At 43.0% G+C, this 18,722-nt stretch overlaps 1 protein-coding gene across 3 annotated transcripts in view; it reads left to right on the top strand.

The window, feature by feature from the left end:
• LOC120051122 (dnaJ homolog subfamily C member 13-like) overlaps positions 1-18,722 on the top strand; it is a 56,994-nt gene continuing 38,272 nt past the window's right edge. For all 3 annotated transcript variants that reach the window (XM_038997795.1, XM_038997796.1, XM_038997797.1), the window contains exons 1-2: positions 1-155; positions 4,879-4,959. In XM_038997795.1, coding sequence (XP_038853723.1) covers positions 4,892-4,959 — 68 coding nt within the window. In that variant the 5' untranslated portion in view covers positions 1-155; positions 4,879-4,891. The remainder of the gene's footprint in view (positions 156-4,878; positions 4,960-18,722) is intronic.

An 18,722-nucleotide genomic window follows, 5' to 3' on the forward strand; every position in this document is an offset into this window, starting at 1 on the left:
ATCAGGAATATGGCAGCGTCCTGAGCCCCGAGTGAAGATAGCGCAATTAAGCAGCTACAGCATCGGATTGGGAAAACAGAAACACAACAGCCTCGCACATTGGAGGGTGGGGGTTCAGGGTCGGAAAATAATCGCATCTGGTAGCGAACATACAGGTAATTTCATCTGCGATTGCCACAATGCACAACTCCTTTCCTTCATTTTTGAGCTCCATAGACAGAGCCCTTGCTAAGCTAGCTAGCTAGGCTTACCTAGCTAACTAGGCAGCTTGCTAGCTTCCCCCTTTTGCGAAAAAACACATCCAGTTAAAGTGTGTTGATAATAAAATAAAACACTGTGACACTTCTAGGTTTCGCTTATTGTCATGATATTTACAATGTTCATCACGGGAATGGCCATTTCGACTCGTCTTTACTCGGTCTAGAGACTCCTCCCAACTTGGCCCGCTCGAGCTGCACTTGAATGTGGCCCTACTAGCCGCTAGCTTGCTACCCAAGCAGAGCCAGCGGCTGCCAAACAGGGTGTGATCAAAGTGAGTCGGCAGTTATTTTATAGAATTGTAGAAACCCATATATACATGATCTTTCATTGTGTCTGCGAAAGCATTTACCTAGTTAATTTTTCTAACGGAAGTTACTTGTCAACCTATAGAGTGGTTTTCGAAGAGCATTGTTTTGGTCATGACCCTGTGTGATATGTACTGTGAAATACATTTTCAAGTTTTATTAGTCGTATGTACAGGACACATGGTATACACCGACCAACGAAATGCTTACCGAGAAATTTATTTTGCAGTCATACTGTGAATTTGAAAGCAGCATCTACATCCTCAGGCTGACTGCGCTGTGTTGTGGTTGTCATGCATTCAATCGGATTTCTTGTGCCCCTACAGCTACATTAAATAATGTAACTTTATTTATGGAAAGCAATTCCAGGAACAATGCTCATTATTCTGCTGTGTTATTAGTATGTGTAGGTGATTTTACTTCCTAAGTTAGTGGTGGTAACAAATGTGGGGACTAATATCTGTCGATCAAATTTGTTGTAGACCGAATGAAGGTAATCTAGGCAACTCCATCCACCCATTAACCGAGATTGAAGTTTTGGAAGTAGCCTTATATTGATTTTTACCAGCACTATCAGTGCTCAATCAGACACATAATAAGACTAATGTCCGCTACAAAGGCTGAGATCCATAAGGCCTAGGGGGGCAATTCCACGCTAACAGAATGATGCTGAGACTAAGATTCTTCACTTTAAAATGTATGTCAAACAAAAACCAATCATTGCAAAGTTAAAGAAACCGTACAACTCTTATGCACAAGGACTACTTTTAACAATTTACACAAACCGTCATTCGGTTACCAAACTTTGCATCTGCATTGTTCTAAATCTGTTTTTCTAAAATGTTCAGTGGACATTGTTAAAAGTAGTCCTTGGTCATAGAGTTGTATGCTTTGTTTAACCTTCAATGTTTTTTGTTTTTATACATACATTTTAATGTGAGAAATCGGTATCATTCTGATACCAGGGAATTGCCCTAGTCATTGATTGCATGGACGCTATGTAACGATAAAAAGACCACAAGACCCCTTTCCCTGAAGTTATCAGTTGCAGAAATATTACCAACTTATAACATTTTAAGAACACTAGTGGAAATGTTGAGGCACAGAATTATCAAACCTCAAGTGTGTGAAGTTAGACATTTCTTTCTCAGTAGCAGAGTGCTAATATATTAGCTGTCACTAGCCAGGTTTCCATACAACCTTTTTGTACAAGCTTGATGGAAATAGCACATTTTCTGGTAAACTTTCCAAATGTCGACAAAACAAAATATGCTAGACAAAGAATATTTTTGTGTCGGTAAAATTTATTATGCAATAAATGGCAGGGGAAACACTTTTATGAGCAAATATTGATATAATAACCGTCATATCGAAGTAAATTGGAGTCACACAATGATATTGCGTGACTCCAATATTGTGAACACCAATATTGTGGACCCCAGGAAGAGTAGCTGCTGCTTTTGCAACAGCTAATGGGGATAAATAAAAAAATATTGTGTGGTCCTCCCACTACGACTTGGGGAAAGCATGCAGTTTATTAGGCTACAGATTATGATGAACTTCACAGGGTGTTGAAAGTGCTGTCCACGGTAATGGGGCTTTTCTGGTGACATGATGATCGATGGTTGGCTGCCGTTTGACAAATACAAATGATCTCGCTCTTTTGTCTATAATAATCTCATCATGTAGGTAGCCTACCCGCACTGTATCTGCCAGTTGTTTGCTAGAGCACACGTGCCAAGACCAGAGTGGGCACATTCACTATATAACGCAATTTTGTTTTTGACAAAACCATCAGAGACGAAAATGCGATGGAAACCCATAACTCGTTTATTTTATTTGATACATGGGATTTTAACCTCAAGTAATTTTTCTATGCACTACATCATCACACACAACGTTTTATCCGCAACAACTACATTTGATGTGAACACATCTCTGGTGGGAAAATGCGCAGATTTTTTAAAATGCAGATTTCAGAATATTTGCATGTAAATCTGTGTTGCTCCTGGCGTGACAACTGTTCCTTTCAGACAAATACGATTCAAAGATGTAAGATTTGACTCTTTTTATTCCCATTACTATTACATAATTCTGTGTTAACTGCAAACTGCCACAGGTATCTTAATCTTGTGCAGAACTTCAATGATTTAGTGTTATTGCGCAGTCACATGAGAGCAGGTTACACAGTCACCCAATGTTCAGAAAGGCCCTGCGTAGTCAGCACTGTTCACTCACTGCTTGGAAACCATATGCGGCCTCACAGGTCGTGTAACCCCCCCCGACTGTGAGGTGTCCGTACAATCATTTTGCAGCTCTGTCTTGTGTGTGTGTATACCATCCATTGGCAAGCTAAGGAACAATTTTCTTCAGAACAAAAAGTCCAACTACTTTTCTCTAGTTCTTCCTGGTCCGAGGTGGTTTATAACTCTGCAGCAATTGAGCCACAGGAAGAGCTGGGTAGGGCCATCACATGACCACATCCTGGAATCTGGGCGTTCTCTTAATACCCCTCATCACGGTAACAGAATTAAACTGCATGGCCTTTGAGTTGAGAGGAGTGCAGGTCACGTGGTCACATCGATGCCCATCGCTATTATAAAATTCCATCCGTCTGGGCTGGATTAAATTAATTAGGTGGAAGGGTTTGATGCATAAAAAATCATGTGCTCTGATTCAGAACGGTTTCTTTTGGTTTAGATGGCTCTAGCACTGGTTCTCTTTCAGAGGAAGATTGATGACTAACTTTAGGATTAGTCAGCTAGCTCCTGTCTGGTTTGCTATAGGCTGTGTCAGTGGTGAGTCAAGAGGGAAGAACACCCATCATATATGTTGCCTAGGAAGTTTGTATGATACAGTTCTCCGTGATTTCATCTTTCCGTTAAAGAAGGGTTCGACTCGTCGTCTCTTGGGGACACACTGGTCTTTCATAAGGACTTATTTTGTTGCCCCTTGCTGCAGGCTGACATGGAGAGGAAGGAAAAGAAAAGTCCGTTATTTCCAGGAGGATCTGAGCAGAGTGCTGACAAAGGTTCCCCCTGTGACACTGACAGTGCAGTGGCCAGCAGAGAGAGGTTACTACTGCTCTCTGGGCACGATTTACTACTAGTCTACTACTACTGTCTCACTGTACTGTTTGTTTGTTTGTATGTCTGTTAGTTACTACTAGTTTTTATCCACTGACTTTTTCTGTGATTTCGTGTGACTGTAGTTACATTCCAAAGAGGCCTAGGTCTAGTATTCTCAACACAAGTACTGAAAATATGGAAACCTCTGTTTGCCGTCTCAGTATGACACATGGCCAGTGTTTCTCTTTCTAAGGGAGTCTTCTGCTACGAGTCCAGTTTAGTGTATATAAATATGGAGGTTTTTTGGGGTTAAATCACAAGAGATTTTACAGAAATGATGTCTGAAAAAAACAGTCCCCTCAGGTTTCATTGTTTTGGCATGATCAATACATTCTCTTGGTATGCTATGCTGACCGGCTCAAAGGCTACGTTTTATTTGTGCAATGTTGTTGACCACTTGCATGCAGTTTCCGTCCCATTTTGCTGTGTTGGCACTATTTCCCCAATGCCTGTAAGTAGGCTATGCCCCAGTCTACACTGAGTGTCTGTGAAAATTTGCACACAGAGGCTTTCAACGAAGAGGGGGAGAGAGATGAATGGAAATTGTATGTGAAAGTTGAGGACATCTACAGTGACGCTGATTCTAATAGTTGCTGTCAGTCGGAGTATCACGTCTATCTGTTGTGTTGATTCCACTCTAATTTGCTTTTCAACACTGTTTATTCTGTGTTTAGCACCACAGAGTTTGCCAGCGACGAGACAGGACTCTCCCAGCCAGCACAGGGAGTGTCAACAAGGATTTTCAATCGAGGTGTAGAATGTGACCCACCAGTGTGAAATGTGTGTGGCAGGTTTTTTGGACAGTGTGTGACATAATGTGCAGTAATGGAAGTATTTTAAGCTCAGGCTGGGTTCTGCCTGTGACTTCTCAATAGAACTAAGCATCTGTTTATCCAAATGCCTCCACTCCACTCCCAACTCACGTGACTACTTCAAGATAGCAGTATGAGGGGAATCCATCCCTCTCATTGATCTGTGCTCTTCACGCATAATTGAATTAGCAAACCGGAGGCCTAATTTATATGCTTGCTGCCATTCGCTCAAATGAAAGTTGCCTGGCGTCCAATTCCACTGCTCTGACCTGTATGTACTCAATGAAGAGACACTAAAGCGGGACTGTTAAAAGCCCATTTCATCATCTCTTTGTGTCTGTCTTACCCTGACCTTGTTCTCTTGTGTTGCAGGTCTTGCCAGAAGATGAATGTCATCAAAGACAACAGAGACCTGGCCTGTTTCTACACCACCAAACACTCCTGGAGGGGAAAGTAAGAGCCACCTCATATTCTAACGTTCCTTTCCCTGAAAGACCTCCCATTGATACTGATAACATTCGTTCAACCAATGAAATCCTTTCTCTCTCCTTGGGGCTGGTTTGCTAGGCTGAGTTGGGTAATTACTCCTAACTCCTTCACTAGTCAAGTACCATAACTTCTATATGCATCTCTGCTTTGTGAAAGATAGCTTAGTTTTCTTGATGTTCAGGTCACGGGCAACTAGGTAATGTCAGGTCCGGTACATTCCCTTCTACTCTTTATCGTTCTCTACCATTCCACACGGATCCTAGTTGTAGGCCTAGCAATCAGGCAGCAGGACAGACACACTGATGTCAACACCAGAACAAAGGGAAAGCACTGAAATCCCTGACTCAGTGCTTCCATTGTGTGTGCGTTTCCTTCAATGGGTGACAAGGTGTACACAAATCACTAGTGTCAGATTCTCACTAACCCGAATACATGTCTCTGAAATCCCAATACCTAGATAACGCAGGTTAGACTGCACTCGTGATCTATGACTTAAGGTCCATAAGTACAGCTGAATGGTAACAACCATGAGATCATGAATCAATGGGATCTAGGTTTATATACTGTGGAAAGGAAAGAGCAAATGTTACTAAACAAACTGGTCCCATCCCTTTTCTCTGGTAGACCTCCACAGAGGTGAGACATTGAGCAGTAGACAACAACAGGACCACATTACCGATACCTGCTTCCTAAAATAGCTTTGTCCCATTAAGGCAGCCATTGACTGTGGTAACTTTAGCAGTAGTGCTAGAGCGCGGATTAGCCACAGGCAGGGTTGAGGGCTTCATAATATGTCATCTTCTACACATCCTCTGTGTGTGTGGGTGTGGACACTGAACTGGACAGTCAGTGAGTGAGGCCAGGGCTTTGACTGGGAGGTCAAGAGAGAAGGGTTTTGTGTATTACGTAATGTTGTTGCTCCTTTTCGCTCCCTGTGGCGCATAAGGCTGAAGTAAGGTCCTTTGCGGCTTTCTCAGCTTCACCCCAAGACATTTTTTTTGTTTGTATAGCCTACAGTGGCCTATTTGCTGTGGCTTTATGGAACTTTATGGTACGCAGCCACGGTACCAGAATGCAAAGCCGGGCTTCTCTACTGTGAACACGGAACATCTGCCAGGGGGCCAACCTTAATTACAATCAACCTTGATTAGCCTGCACTCTTTACTTTAAGTCCCAGCGTGAGCAGCACGTTTGTCCTTTTAATTAGAACCTCCTCAGTCCTGAAGTACAGTAGAGAGCAGGTTGAGGAAGAAGCTAGCTACAAGCCTCAGTAGAAAAGGTTCACCACCGATTACACGGCTTCAAAGGGCTTTTTCTGATGTGTGTGTGTGTGTGTAGTAGTATTTTCCTCTCCCACGGCTGTGTCCCTTCTGTAGTCTGAGTCCTTTTGAATCCTGTGACTCTTGGCATCTTAAGGCTCTATTAGACTTGGCCCCGGCGTGGCAAACAGGCTGCTCAATGTTGTGGCCACACAAAGGACCTCTCTCAGAGCCATCGCTGCCTGGATCGTGGACCGTCAAGAATCTCCGCTCCCCTGCTGCCATGACGAATCTGCTCTGAGCCGGGCGCAAAGGATTCACTCTACACACACACAGACCACATCGGTTACGTTTAGGCTACAGTTTACACACACTACTTACACAACACACGGCTTCTAAAACCAGTTTACCAGGAAACTGGTTTTGGCAGCCATGTGATTTGTGTAAGAAGTGTGTTTGGCCAGTGGCGATTTCTGAAGGCCTCAGGTCCTGGTTTTTCTTTATTGGATTGTTCATACCTTGAAAGTTCAAGCCAAGGTTATGAGGACAAGTGCTTGCCAAGATAAGTGTTGAAGTTGTTCTAGGCTCATACTTACCTAATGGGATCTTAATGAGGATCTATGGCAGTGTGGTAGTTAGCTAGCTGGTGTCCAACCACTAGTCTACCACTTAGTTTAGCGTCACTTAGCCTAGCTTCACTTAGCTTAGCTTAACCGCAAGTGAAGGAGTGAAGGCGCCATTACTCAGTAATCTGATTGACTGACTGCTTCTTTTGTCATCTTCTGACTCAATCAAGGCTCAGACTACAGATCTCATCCTTTATGATAAAGTAGAATGGAGGTTTCTGTCCAAAGGAGTATTCATACCCCTATACCTATTCCTCATTTATTTTTGTTGTTACAGCCTGAATTCAATATTAATTAAATGGATTGTTTTTACCCAATATCGCATTTAAATAAGTATTCACACCCCTGAGTCATACTTTGTTGAAGCACCTTTGGCAGCGATTACAGCTTTGAGTCTTTCTGGGTAAGTCTCTAAGAGCTTTCCACACCTGGAATGTGCAACATTTGCCCAATATTCTTTTCAAAATGTCTCAAGCTCTGTCAAAGTGGCATATAGCCCCAGTCTCTGCTAATCTCCAGGCGAGCTTCAATGCCATACAACTCTCCTTCCGTGGCCTCCAACTGCTCTTAAATGCAAGTCAAACTAAATGCATGCTCTTCAACCGATCGCTGCCCGCACCTGCCCGCCCGTCCAGCATCACTACTCTGGACGGTTCTGACTTAGAATATGTGGACAACTACAAATACCTAGGTGTCTGGTTAGACTGTAAACTCTCCTTCCAGACTCACATTAAACATCTCCAATCCAAAATTAAACCTAGACTCGGCTTCCTATTTCACAACAAAGCATCCTTCACTCATGCTGCCAAACATACCCTCGTAAAACTGACTATTCTACCGATCCTCGACTTCGGCGATGTCATTTACAAAATAGCCTCCAACACTCTACTCAACAAATTGGATGCAGTCTATCACAGTGCCATCCGTTTTGTCACCAAAGCCCCATACACTACCCACCACTGTGACCTGTACGCTCTCGTTGGCTGGCCCTCGCTTCATACTCGTCGCCAAACCCACTGGCTCCAGGTCATCTACAGGTCTTTGCTAGGTAAAGCCCTGCCTTATCTCAGCTCACTGGTCACCATAGCAGCTCCCACCTGTAGCACGCGCTCCAGCAGGTATATCTCACTGGTCACCCCCAGCCAATCCCTCCTTTGGCCACCTTTCCTTCCAGTTCTCTGCTGCCAATGACTGGAACGAACTGCAAAAATCTCTGAAGCTGGAGACACATATCTCCCTCACTAGCTTTAAGCACCAGCTGTCAGAGCAGAGCACCTGTACATAGCCCATCTGTAAATAGCCCATCCAACTACCTCATCCCCGTATTGTATTTATTTATTTTGCTCCTTTGCACCCCAGTATCTCTACCTGCACATTCATCTTCTGCACATCTACCATTCCAGTGTTTAATTGCTGTATTGTAATTACTTTGCCACCATGGCCTATTTTTTGCCTTAACTCCCTTATCTTACCTCATTTGCACACAATGTATATAGACCTTTTTTCCTACTGTATTATTGACTATGTTTATTCCATGTGTAACTCTGTTGTTGTATGTGTCGAACTGCTTTGCTTTATCTTGGCCAGGTCGCAGTTGTAAATGAGAACTTGTTTTCAACTAGCCTACCTGGTGAAATAAATATTAAAAAAATAAAAATCTGCCCCGGGTCTCATAAATGCGCTGCTATACTCACAGAATGTTTCAGAGTTTTAAAGTTATGACGCTGCATTTCATCAAATGTTCGCACTAAAATGACTGTTACGCACGCCTCTGTGAAGAGGGAACGCAACACCCTGCTGCAACTCAACTCCCCGTGAAGTGAAATAGGTATGAACTGTAGGTGTGAGGAAGGACGACAAAAAGGCAGATTTGACCACTGGGGAACGTAACAATGACCAATAATACTGTGCGACTCTGGTTCTTTTCATGTGTTTGGTCTGGACTGCATTCTCACCTGCAGCGAACTGCACCATGGTCCAAATTGAATCGGACCGAGACCAACCTTTATGAGCGAGCCATGGTGCTAATTATTTTTTTTTAGTGCGCTACGAATAGTGTTCACACTAGTCCAAATGAACCCAACTAAGAGGGTAAACACACCAAGTTGTTCAACATTTTTATGCTAAGACAGATTTCCATGCACATGGATGTCTCATTCAGTTTGTGCAGATGTCTGTTTAAATGGCTACTGGATTTTCCTAGCATTGGCATTTTGGCTAAATGTTTGGCGTGTTGCACATAGCAGCATTCCTAATGATTTGGATTCAGTTAGAATAGTTTTTACCATTCGAGATGTGGGGTTTGTGTGAGGTGCGAAAGAGAAGTGATTGTACCAAGGTTTCCAGCAGACAGAGGAAGTTGGGTAAAGTGATGCGTTATTCTGAAATCTGAGGCCGGGAAAGGAAAGCAAAACCCCAAAGTTTGCACAGAGTGGAGGGATGGCTTTAACAGGCATAGATGACTGAAGAAGTGGACAGTTCAGTTATGCCTAGTTCATTTCTCAGGCTTTTCTGCTCTGTCAGTGAGGTTGAGGGCTGTACTATGCACTCTTCTGCATCTTGTGCTTTCTCTCATATAAACTCCCTTTATTGGAGGGTAAAACCTTCATCTCTATTACATCCTGGTAACATAAGCCACCATAACCACCCCCTGCCTGCCTTCCTCTGTCCCAGGCAACAGTGAGGAATTGTAAAGGAGGGAAGAGTCATGGATTCAGTCAATGGAAAGGCTCTTTCAGTGTGTGTTTGTACACAACAGTATGCGTGCGTGTATGTGCACTTGTGTGTACGTCATGTACCAAAGCCTGGCTGACTGTAGACAATTGATTTTCCAGCTGGAGTCAATAGCTCAGTGCCAAAGTGCTTATCACTACCTTGCTTTGCATTAGGCCTCAGTGCAACTCTATAAGCTGTGTGCAGCACAACAGCAAACTAGTGTTTTTATTTTCACCGTGTACTTTACCCTCTGAGGCGGCCAGTCCCGTCAGGTGAGAGTGATTCCTGGCAAAAGTCTCACTCGGGTTAATAGGCATACTGCATACTTTACTGTAGTTATCTATTGATGGAAATAAATCTTGGCCTTGGAATTCATCTCTTGTTCAGAATATCTTCTGGGTTTAGCTGTGGTACGGCTTTTGAGGAAATCTAGCCGGCTGGACTGAGTTTCAGTGGAAGACCTTCAAACCAAACTGCAAACGGGAGGGAAGATCTAGCCTTTACCTCCATCTCCAGTAATAATGACTAGTTTATCTATCTAGCCTATTGAGTTGTAGCACTGCCAATTAAATGTTACACTGCTTCCAATAACATTCGTATTAACTTCTATGATGATATAAAGCACTCTGAAGTCATGGCAGGAAAGACTGAACGATGACTATTCTTGTGAGGAGCAGTATACTGTTCCTGCCCTGTACATGACACAATCTCTGACCCATGTAAATAGGCTATATGCTATGTAGATTTTTACTGACCATGTGACCTGCCCAGGAAAACAACTGAGCCCCTAGTTAAGCCTTTAACCTGGGCCCAGAATAAGAGAACAACCCTGGCCTTGGCTACTACAGTACCTGTCCTGGGCTGTTCCAAACTTAGACTGTGCTGGTGAGTGGCTGTGTCTGCCTGGAGGGGATGACTAATTAAACAGTCTTGTGACGAGGTCGGGCCCAGCCACTGAGCAGCAAGGTCAAAGGGTCTGTGTATGAGGGTGACTTTCGGAGCAGAGCAGGGGCCCTGCACTTAGAGCTGGGAGGGAGAGCGAGGGAGGGAGGGTGGAGTTGGCTAGGATGAAAGGAAAACGATGTGCTTGATGATGATCGAGGAGGAGAGGGAGCTCAGTTCTGCTACTGGGATGCAGAGACTGTAGAATCCACCCAAACCTTGACTCTGATTACTCTCAATCTACCTCTGGATTTCTATACTGATATCTGGGCACACTCAGGTGTGAATAAAAGGCCTTTCTACCAGTTATATCCACTTTGTTTCTCTTTACCTAGTGAAGCTGTGTGTGTGCACAGGGCTCAACGTCAGAATGTTTTGTGTTGAGGACAACAGTGATTAGGAGGTACTGAAAGTGCTTCTTTCAGCTCACACAGACTCCCTTCAGCTATTGAAGAGAGGCAACTCTGTGTGAATTCAAGGTCTACAAGCGTGACAGTCTTCTCCTGACAATATGCCTATGCCTAAATGTGTGTTGGTAGAGATTGTAAGACGACAATAAAGCCTAATAATAAGTAGTTGAAAATGTAGGGGCGGCGTGTTGAGCAAGGAAGTTTGCATGATTGTCGTCAGAAGGCCGGTTCACCCTTCCTGTGTTGGGTCAGTCAGTCAGCTTCCACTGAATCTTTTGCCTCACTCATTCAGCACATTTTTAAAAGCATCAGCGTGACCACAGCATGGTTAGCAGTATGTTGGAAGATGTCCAGAAATAATCCCATCCATTCACTTTGTCCAATTTAACAACCCAGGAAATAAGTTCTTTGGGGTTTAGCTTAACAACATCTGAGCCTCAAATCTGACTTCAGCTTGGTTTAGTTTTATAGTTCAGTTCAGAGGTGGATCAGGGGTGCAGTTTAGCGGAAACTCTAAAGCCGGTCTGAGGTAGCTAGAGTGGGGGGGTAAATGGCAATTGTGATTATTGATTGCGTTTTTCATTCACGTTGGTGTAGACCTAGTTCCATGAGACATGGTTAAAACATTAAGGTAAGGTAGATTATTATGACTAACTAGGTTTCCCCTTTCATCTGTGATTTAGCTAGCCAGCTAGCTAGCGATTGGCATTAGCGGCTAATGAATTTTGTAGGCACAGACCGCATGCTAACTAGCGTTTTGCAGAGAATAAGATACACAAACTAATAGTATAGCAAAGTGGAAAGCAGAATGGTTTTCTCGATCTGGTTTAGAGAGATGTTGCTACTTGACAGCATGTTGACTGCATGCAAGTGCCATTCGCGGAGTGGTCAAGCCTCGAAGAACAGCCTCCTTGAGTGGCAGGGGGCGGGGCTACAGGAGGTGTGTGTCTGCGAGCGGGGTACAGGAGAGAGAACTCACCAGCAAAAAATCACAATTATAAACTGGTTGGTTCGAGCCCTGAATGCTGATTGGCTGAAAGCCATGGTATATCAGACCATATACCACTGGTATGACACAACAATTTATTTTTACTTTTCTAATCCCATTGGTAAACAGTTTATAATAGCAATAAGGTACCTAAGGTTTGTGGTATATTGCCAATATACCACGACTAAGGGCTGTATCCAGGAACATCCCTTAGCTGTGCTATATTGGCCATATACAACACACCCTCTGCCTTATAGCTTAATTAACATGCAGAGTGAACTATAAAAACGGACGTTACAAGCGACCTAGTGGAATGTTAAAATATCACAACCTGTTAAGATTTGGATTCAATTAATTGTGTAGCCCTACCACACACAGACACACACACTGAGTGTACAAAACATTAGGAACATCTGTGCGTTCCATGACATGGACTGACCAGGTGAAAGCTATGATCCGTTAATGAGGTCACTTGTTAAATCCACTTTAATCAGTGTAGATGAAGGGGAGGAGACAGGTTAAAGAAGGATTTTGAAGCCTCGAGACAATCAAGACATGGGTTGTGTATGTGTGCCATTCAGACGGTGAAGGGGCAAGACAAAAGATTTAAGTGCCTTTGAACGGGGTATGGTAGTAACAGTGTTTCCGTTAAAAGAATGTGCCGCCGGACATTAGACCGGCAGCATTTTAGATACACTGGACATTTTGAGAAATGTACCGAATCCATATGCATTGGGTGTGTAACCTGATTAGGGCGTCCACCTACAGTGCTCAGAATGACAGAAATGCGATTTAGGTGATGGTAATTCATATTAACAAAGTATTCAAGTCGAGGATGCAACGATGTTCGGTCCTTCTTACCGAATTCTGATGTTCACTTTGAAGATGTTAGAATAACTGTCCAACAAGACAAGTAACGAACAGCAAAATCACTAGCCTGTGTCAATCCACTATCACCCATAGTAGAAAAGTTGACCTATTCTATTGGTCAGCTTGTTGAGAAAGAAATGGCCTGTTCCAAACAGACTCTGGGACGCTTGTGGGACAATAAATCCCAAATTCATACGACTAGTAGGCGTAGGCTACATAAAATAAACTTTGAAAAGCAATGAGTCTGATGCAACAGATCAGAACATTTAGCTTAAGATGTTGATCAACTATTTCTTCACATTAGGCGTAGCAGTGCACACAAGGCAGTAGGATACGAGTAAATGTTCGTTCCATAATGCAATTAGCGGGAAAACACTGTTGTCATAAGGGCACCGCATATGCGAGCAGTTTCAGGTGACAGATGAAAATATCCATTAGAAATATAGAAAGAAGGGAGATGCAACAACGAGCATGTTTTGCTAGTATGACGAGGATTGTGCCTTTGGGTACTCGACAATGAAAGAAAGTTGATACATAAAATAATTGCTTCCACGGATATGGTCTGATTTTGGCTAGGATACTTTGAAGCAGGGAAAACATGCCTCATAATATGTAGTAAAACATTCAGGTTTCAAACAATTAAGAAAACGTTTTCTAAATGCATACTGCCTCCAGCTCATTGCAAAGTGGTGTGTGACGCACTGATGAAGCCTGTCTTCATTTGCTGTTTGAGATGCGATGGCTGCAACACAGTCTCACATTCAATTCGCGCATATATGTACAAAATGTATTTCAGCAGTTTTTGTGCGTTTTCGTCTGGCTTAATTCGTGAGAAAAGACACATTTATGTGCTTCTTAATTCATGCGAAAAGACACATTTAACCAGTAGGCTACACAAGCCTTTGCAACAACCATATAGACGCGATAATTTGTATTTCATTTTTGTTCTTCTTAATGGCTAATTCAACGTCATGAATATACAGAAATGTTGTCTTTGTTTAACCATGTTTTAAAATGTGTCGTTGTATGCCTATATGTACTGTTTTAGACTTGCTGAACAGAATTTGAGAAAAGACGCACATTTACGTGCGACTTAATTCGTGGGAAATATTGTTTTATTAATGCCAATGCTGTTTTCTGTGCTTGATTTCGCTTAATACTTTGGATACTGGTGCACTTGTAATCAGAACGCCTTTTTGTCATGTAGGCAACCATACACGATTTTCTTCATAACCCATTTCAAATTTCGTGGAGCCTAAATTACACAATTTTCTTCATAATGCATGTATTACATGTTAATGTAAAATAATGAATTATGTTGGCTTACACTTATGGCCTTTCCAAGGCCTTTCCATACCTTAAGGGAACATTTTAGCACTCGTCATATGGTTAGTGAGAAACGCCACATTGCAAATGTACGGTCCCTTACTAGACGTCCTGCAACATTTCTAAAATTCGCGGACGGCGTCGGGCCGTGCGTGGGGGAGAGATCTTTCAGGAAGTCATCAAACGAAATCTCTCGGACGTTCGGTTTCCGTTTTATAAAAATAACAAATTTTGGTCATTTTTCCGCAGTCTCGGAAATTCCCACCAGAGGGAAAATAAATAATATTGCAAATGCACAAGCACATTGCAAATGCATGTGGCCTTTTCTCCGAAACGGAAAATATTTCGAAGACGTAATGGACAGTTGGCCCCGAACAAGATGGCTTTGAGGCCTCAACGCTTTTTGAGTTATGGCCATTTTTCTGGGATTAAAGGTCAAAAACGCAAAGTAGGGTGCTAATTTGACCGCTTCACGTCAAAGTACATAAGCATACGGTGTCAGGAAAAAAAGAACCAGCCATTTATCTATCGTAATTTAAGAGAAATCGTACATTGACAAATTGGTAATGTTCACAAAAAGGAGTTAAAAAAAAAAGTTACAGATCCAGTTGCAGTGTGTTCAGACGAACATTTTTTAAGTGGGTCTCGAAGCTCTGCCAGAATTTTGTGATTTTATGAAATAACACACACTCATTTAACCCTCTGTAAATAAGTCAGTTCTTAACATAAAGACTTAAAACTCAATATTATATAAGAGTCTACCCCAAGGAGGATATGTGTTCACTTTCAGCTTCCTATGTCAACCGGAGTACCTTCAAATGGTGCCATAGGGTCAGTTTCGAAGGGTTAAAAAGGTCAGATCTGCCTCCCGGGTGGCGCAGTGTTCTAGGGCACCAGAGTCTCTGGGTTCGCGCCCAGGCTCTGTCGCAGCCGGCCGCGACCGGGAGGTCCGTGGGGCGACGCACAATTGGCCTAGCGTCGTCCGGGTTAGGGAGGGTTTGGCCGGTAGGGATATCCTTGTCTCATCGCGCTCCAGCGACTCCTGTGGCGGGCCGAGGGCAGTGCGCGCTAGCCAAGGGGGCCAGGTGCACGGTGTTTCCTCCGACACATTGGTGCGGCTGGCTTCCGGGTTGGAGGCGCGCTGTGTTAAGAAGCAGTGCGGCTTGGTTGGGTTGTGCTTCGGGGGACGCGTGGCTTTCGACCTTCGTCTCTCCTGAGCCCATACGGGAGTTGTAGCGATGAGACAAGATAGTAATTACTAGCGATTGGATACCACGAAGAAAAGGGGATAAAAGGATGGAGTGAAAAAGTACGGTACTTAAAGACACACAAAGCCTGCAATGGCATTGCCATTATCTCCAGGCCGTGCCGAGTTCAACGAGATGCCCCGCTTGACCGTAGCTCGCTCGGTCTGAGTGCAGCGACAGGGACAAGAAGAAGGACCCAAATGACCCTTTGACCTCAATTTCATATTTTTTTGCTTTTGGGAGACAGAGAGAGAACCGTTAAGGTTAGAAGCACAATTTGACCTCAGGAACGTTCCTAAGGTCCTCCCGATCTGTGCAAGCCTAACATTGACCGTGTGGCATTAACCCTTAATAGTTAAAAGAAGGTGTTTACATCAAACAGTTTACAATGACATCTCTCCCCATAGGAATACATTGCCTGCTCCCTTAAATTCAACCTGAAGCCTATGTGGGTTAATAATGCCTTATGAACCTGTCTTCGATGACAATCCATCAGGCCACTATGAGGTTTACCTGTGTCGATTCTAAGCTTCCTGGAGCAACCGGAAGTGGTTAAATCACCCTAAAAGTGTTTGCCATACCCAACCTGCAGTTTGAGAGAAATAGTGCATTCAACCCTATGTAAATCAGTGAGTTCTTAACGTATAGACTTAACTCAGGATTCTGTAAAAGCCCACTCCAATGAGGATATGTGTTTACTTTCAGCTTCCTGTGCCAACCGGAAGTGCCATAATTGGTGTCAAAAGGGCTGTTTCGAAGGGTTAAAAAAGTCCAATCTTTCCTAAACTTAATATATGTGAATAGGCAACCCTCATGAACTGTAAATCAGTCATTCATCCCATCAGATTTCAAGGAAAAATGTACACACCCACACAGAAAGGATGGAGTGACACACTGAGGGGCTTAGAGGCAGATAGTGCCTGCAATAGTTACTTTTGTTCGAACTTTTAAAGAACCGTCAGACCTAGAGTTCTGAAACTTTACAAACCTGTTCTAGAGCTCAGGTCGATTAAGCACGGTGAGTTATGTGGCTCTAGAAGGTTCTCGGACCGATAAAAAGCCTTGTGCATTTGCATTGATTTCAATTCATTTTGAGCATTACGAAAATGGTGACATTTAGAAAAGTCCCAGAGTTGCAAGACTAGGTGCATTGAAACCGGCTCGGCCCATAGAGACGGACCCCGACATTTCTGTCCGATAGCTCATTCAAGGACCCCGTAGCAAGGCATGGAAAAAAGTGGAATTTCAGCACCAATTAAGGTTTTGCTCGGGCACCGAATGACCTATCGAGCCGAAACTTGGGATTCGAGGTCGCCTCACATAGGGCTAAACATAATGTGGGAACTGGACCCGCAGCTAGAACATAACTACGTATTATTTGTTTTATTATGGTTTAAATGGAAGGCGCTGTGAATTTTGGGCCTGCTCTGAAATATGTGATAGTTGGCTTCTAAACGAGTTGGAAAAAGTGAGTTTGGAGTCAGATGGTATCAGTTTGGTGTCTGAAAATATCTAATTGGCTGATGGACACTGACTTGCTAGTTGACTTTTGTGCATTTGCAATATGTTTCAACAGTGAAAAACCACCAAAATAGCATTCTGAAATCACCACTAAAAATGACATCACCATAGTCTCCAGGCCGTGCCGAGTTCAACGAGATGCCCCGCTTGACCGTAGCTTGCTCGGTCTGAGCGCGGCGACAGTGACAAGAAGATGACCCTTGACCTACATTTCAAGTCTTTTGCTTTTGGGAGACAGAGAGAACTGTTAAGGTTTAGAAGCACAATTTGACCCCAGGAACGTTCCTAAGTTCTCTGTGCAAGCCTAACCTTGACCGTGTGGCATTAACCCTTAACAGTTAAAAGAAGGTGTTTACATCAAACAGTTTACAATGACATCTCACCCCATAGGAACACATTGCCTGCACCCCTAAATTCAACCTGAAGCCTATGTGGGTTATGAATGTCTTATGAACCTGTCTTCAATGACAATCCATCAAGCCACTATGAGGTCTACCTGTGTTGATTCTAAGCTTCCTGGAGCAACCGGAAGTGATAAAATCACCCTAAAAGTGTTTTGCCATACCCAACCAGCAGTTTGTGATATATAGTGCATTCAACCCTGTGTAAATCAGTCAGTTCTTAACGTATAGACTTAAAACTCAGGATTCTGTAAAAGCATACCCCGATCAGGATATGTATTTACTTATAGCTTCCTGTGCCAACCGGAAGTGCCTTAAAATGGGGTCATAGGTGATGTTTCGAAGGTTTAAAAAAGTCAGATCTTTCCAAAACTTTAAATGTGTGAATCGGTCAACCCTCATGAACTGTAAATCAGTAATTTCTCTAAACAGATGTCAAAGAAAAGCTCTCTCTCTCACACACACACACACACACACACACACACACACACACACACACACACACACACACACACACACACACACACACAGCAAGGATGGAGTGAAAAAGTATGGTGCTTAAAGACACACAGAGCCTTAAATGCTTTTAGGGGGGATCCAGACTTCCATACCCGCTCTGGGAGCGCTATACTACCGCCCCAAATCAATGGGTGCTGGCCTGAGTGATTTATGGAAGTTTTCAAAAAATATTCTATGTTTTTTCTTCTGGAAAATATTTTATGTTTTTTCTTCTCGAGTCAATGGCCTGAGTGATTTATGGAGGTTTTCAAAAAATATTCTAAGTCCAAACTTTTCGTGCACCTGGTATTTTTTTGGGGTTACCAGGCGTCATTTTTCAAAACGGTTGAAATTGCTTTTAGGGGGCATCCAGAGTGTCACATGACCGGATGAGGTAACTATTCTTGTTCTTCTTGTAACTTTCCGGTAGGCTAGAAGCTTTCCGGTGTTTTGCTGCTCGACACAGGTCGACGCAGGTATTGCACTTGATTTATCGTTATCGTAACCGTAGGTGCAGCCAAGTGGAAATACGAAAGCTTTCTAGCTATTTCGCACTGACGGTAATTTGAACACAAGAACGTTTCTACTGAAAAGGTGCTTACACTCAGAGCCATGTATTTACACTCAGCCACCCTAGCCTTATTACGGGTTAACGTTTTGGTAATTTTGGTTGGCCAACAAAATGTAAGACTACAATGACTGCATACGTTTCCCCAAATGTTATACGAAAAAAAAATGTTTTGTTATTGATGGACAATGGCAAGGCTGCCATTGTATTTTCAGTTACATTCTGGTCAATAAAAATGGTTTACACGTTTATTTTTTAAGAAATACATGGAACTACAACCGAATAAAACACCATTAACCATCATGCATTGCTTACATTCATTCTATACTGAAAAGTCTGTTCAGAAAAATCGAAAA

Source organism: Salvelinus namaycush, chromosome 7 (assembly GCF_016432855.1).
Source record: "Salvelinus namaycush isolate Seneca chromosome 7, SaNama_1.0, whole genome shotgun sequence".
Taxonomy (NCBI): Eukaryota; Metazoa; Chordata; class Actinopteri; order Salmoniformes; family Salmonidae; genus Salvelinus; species Salvelinus namaycush.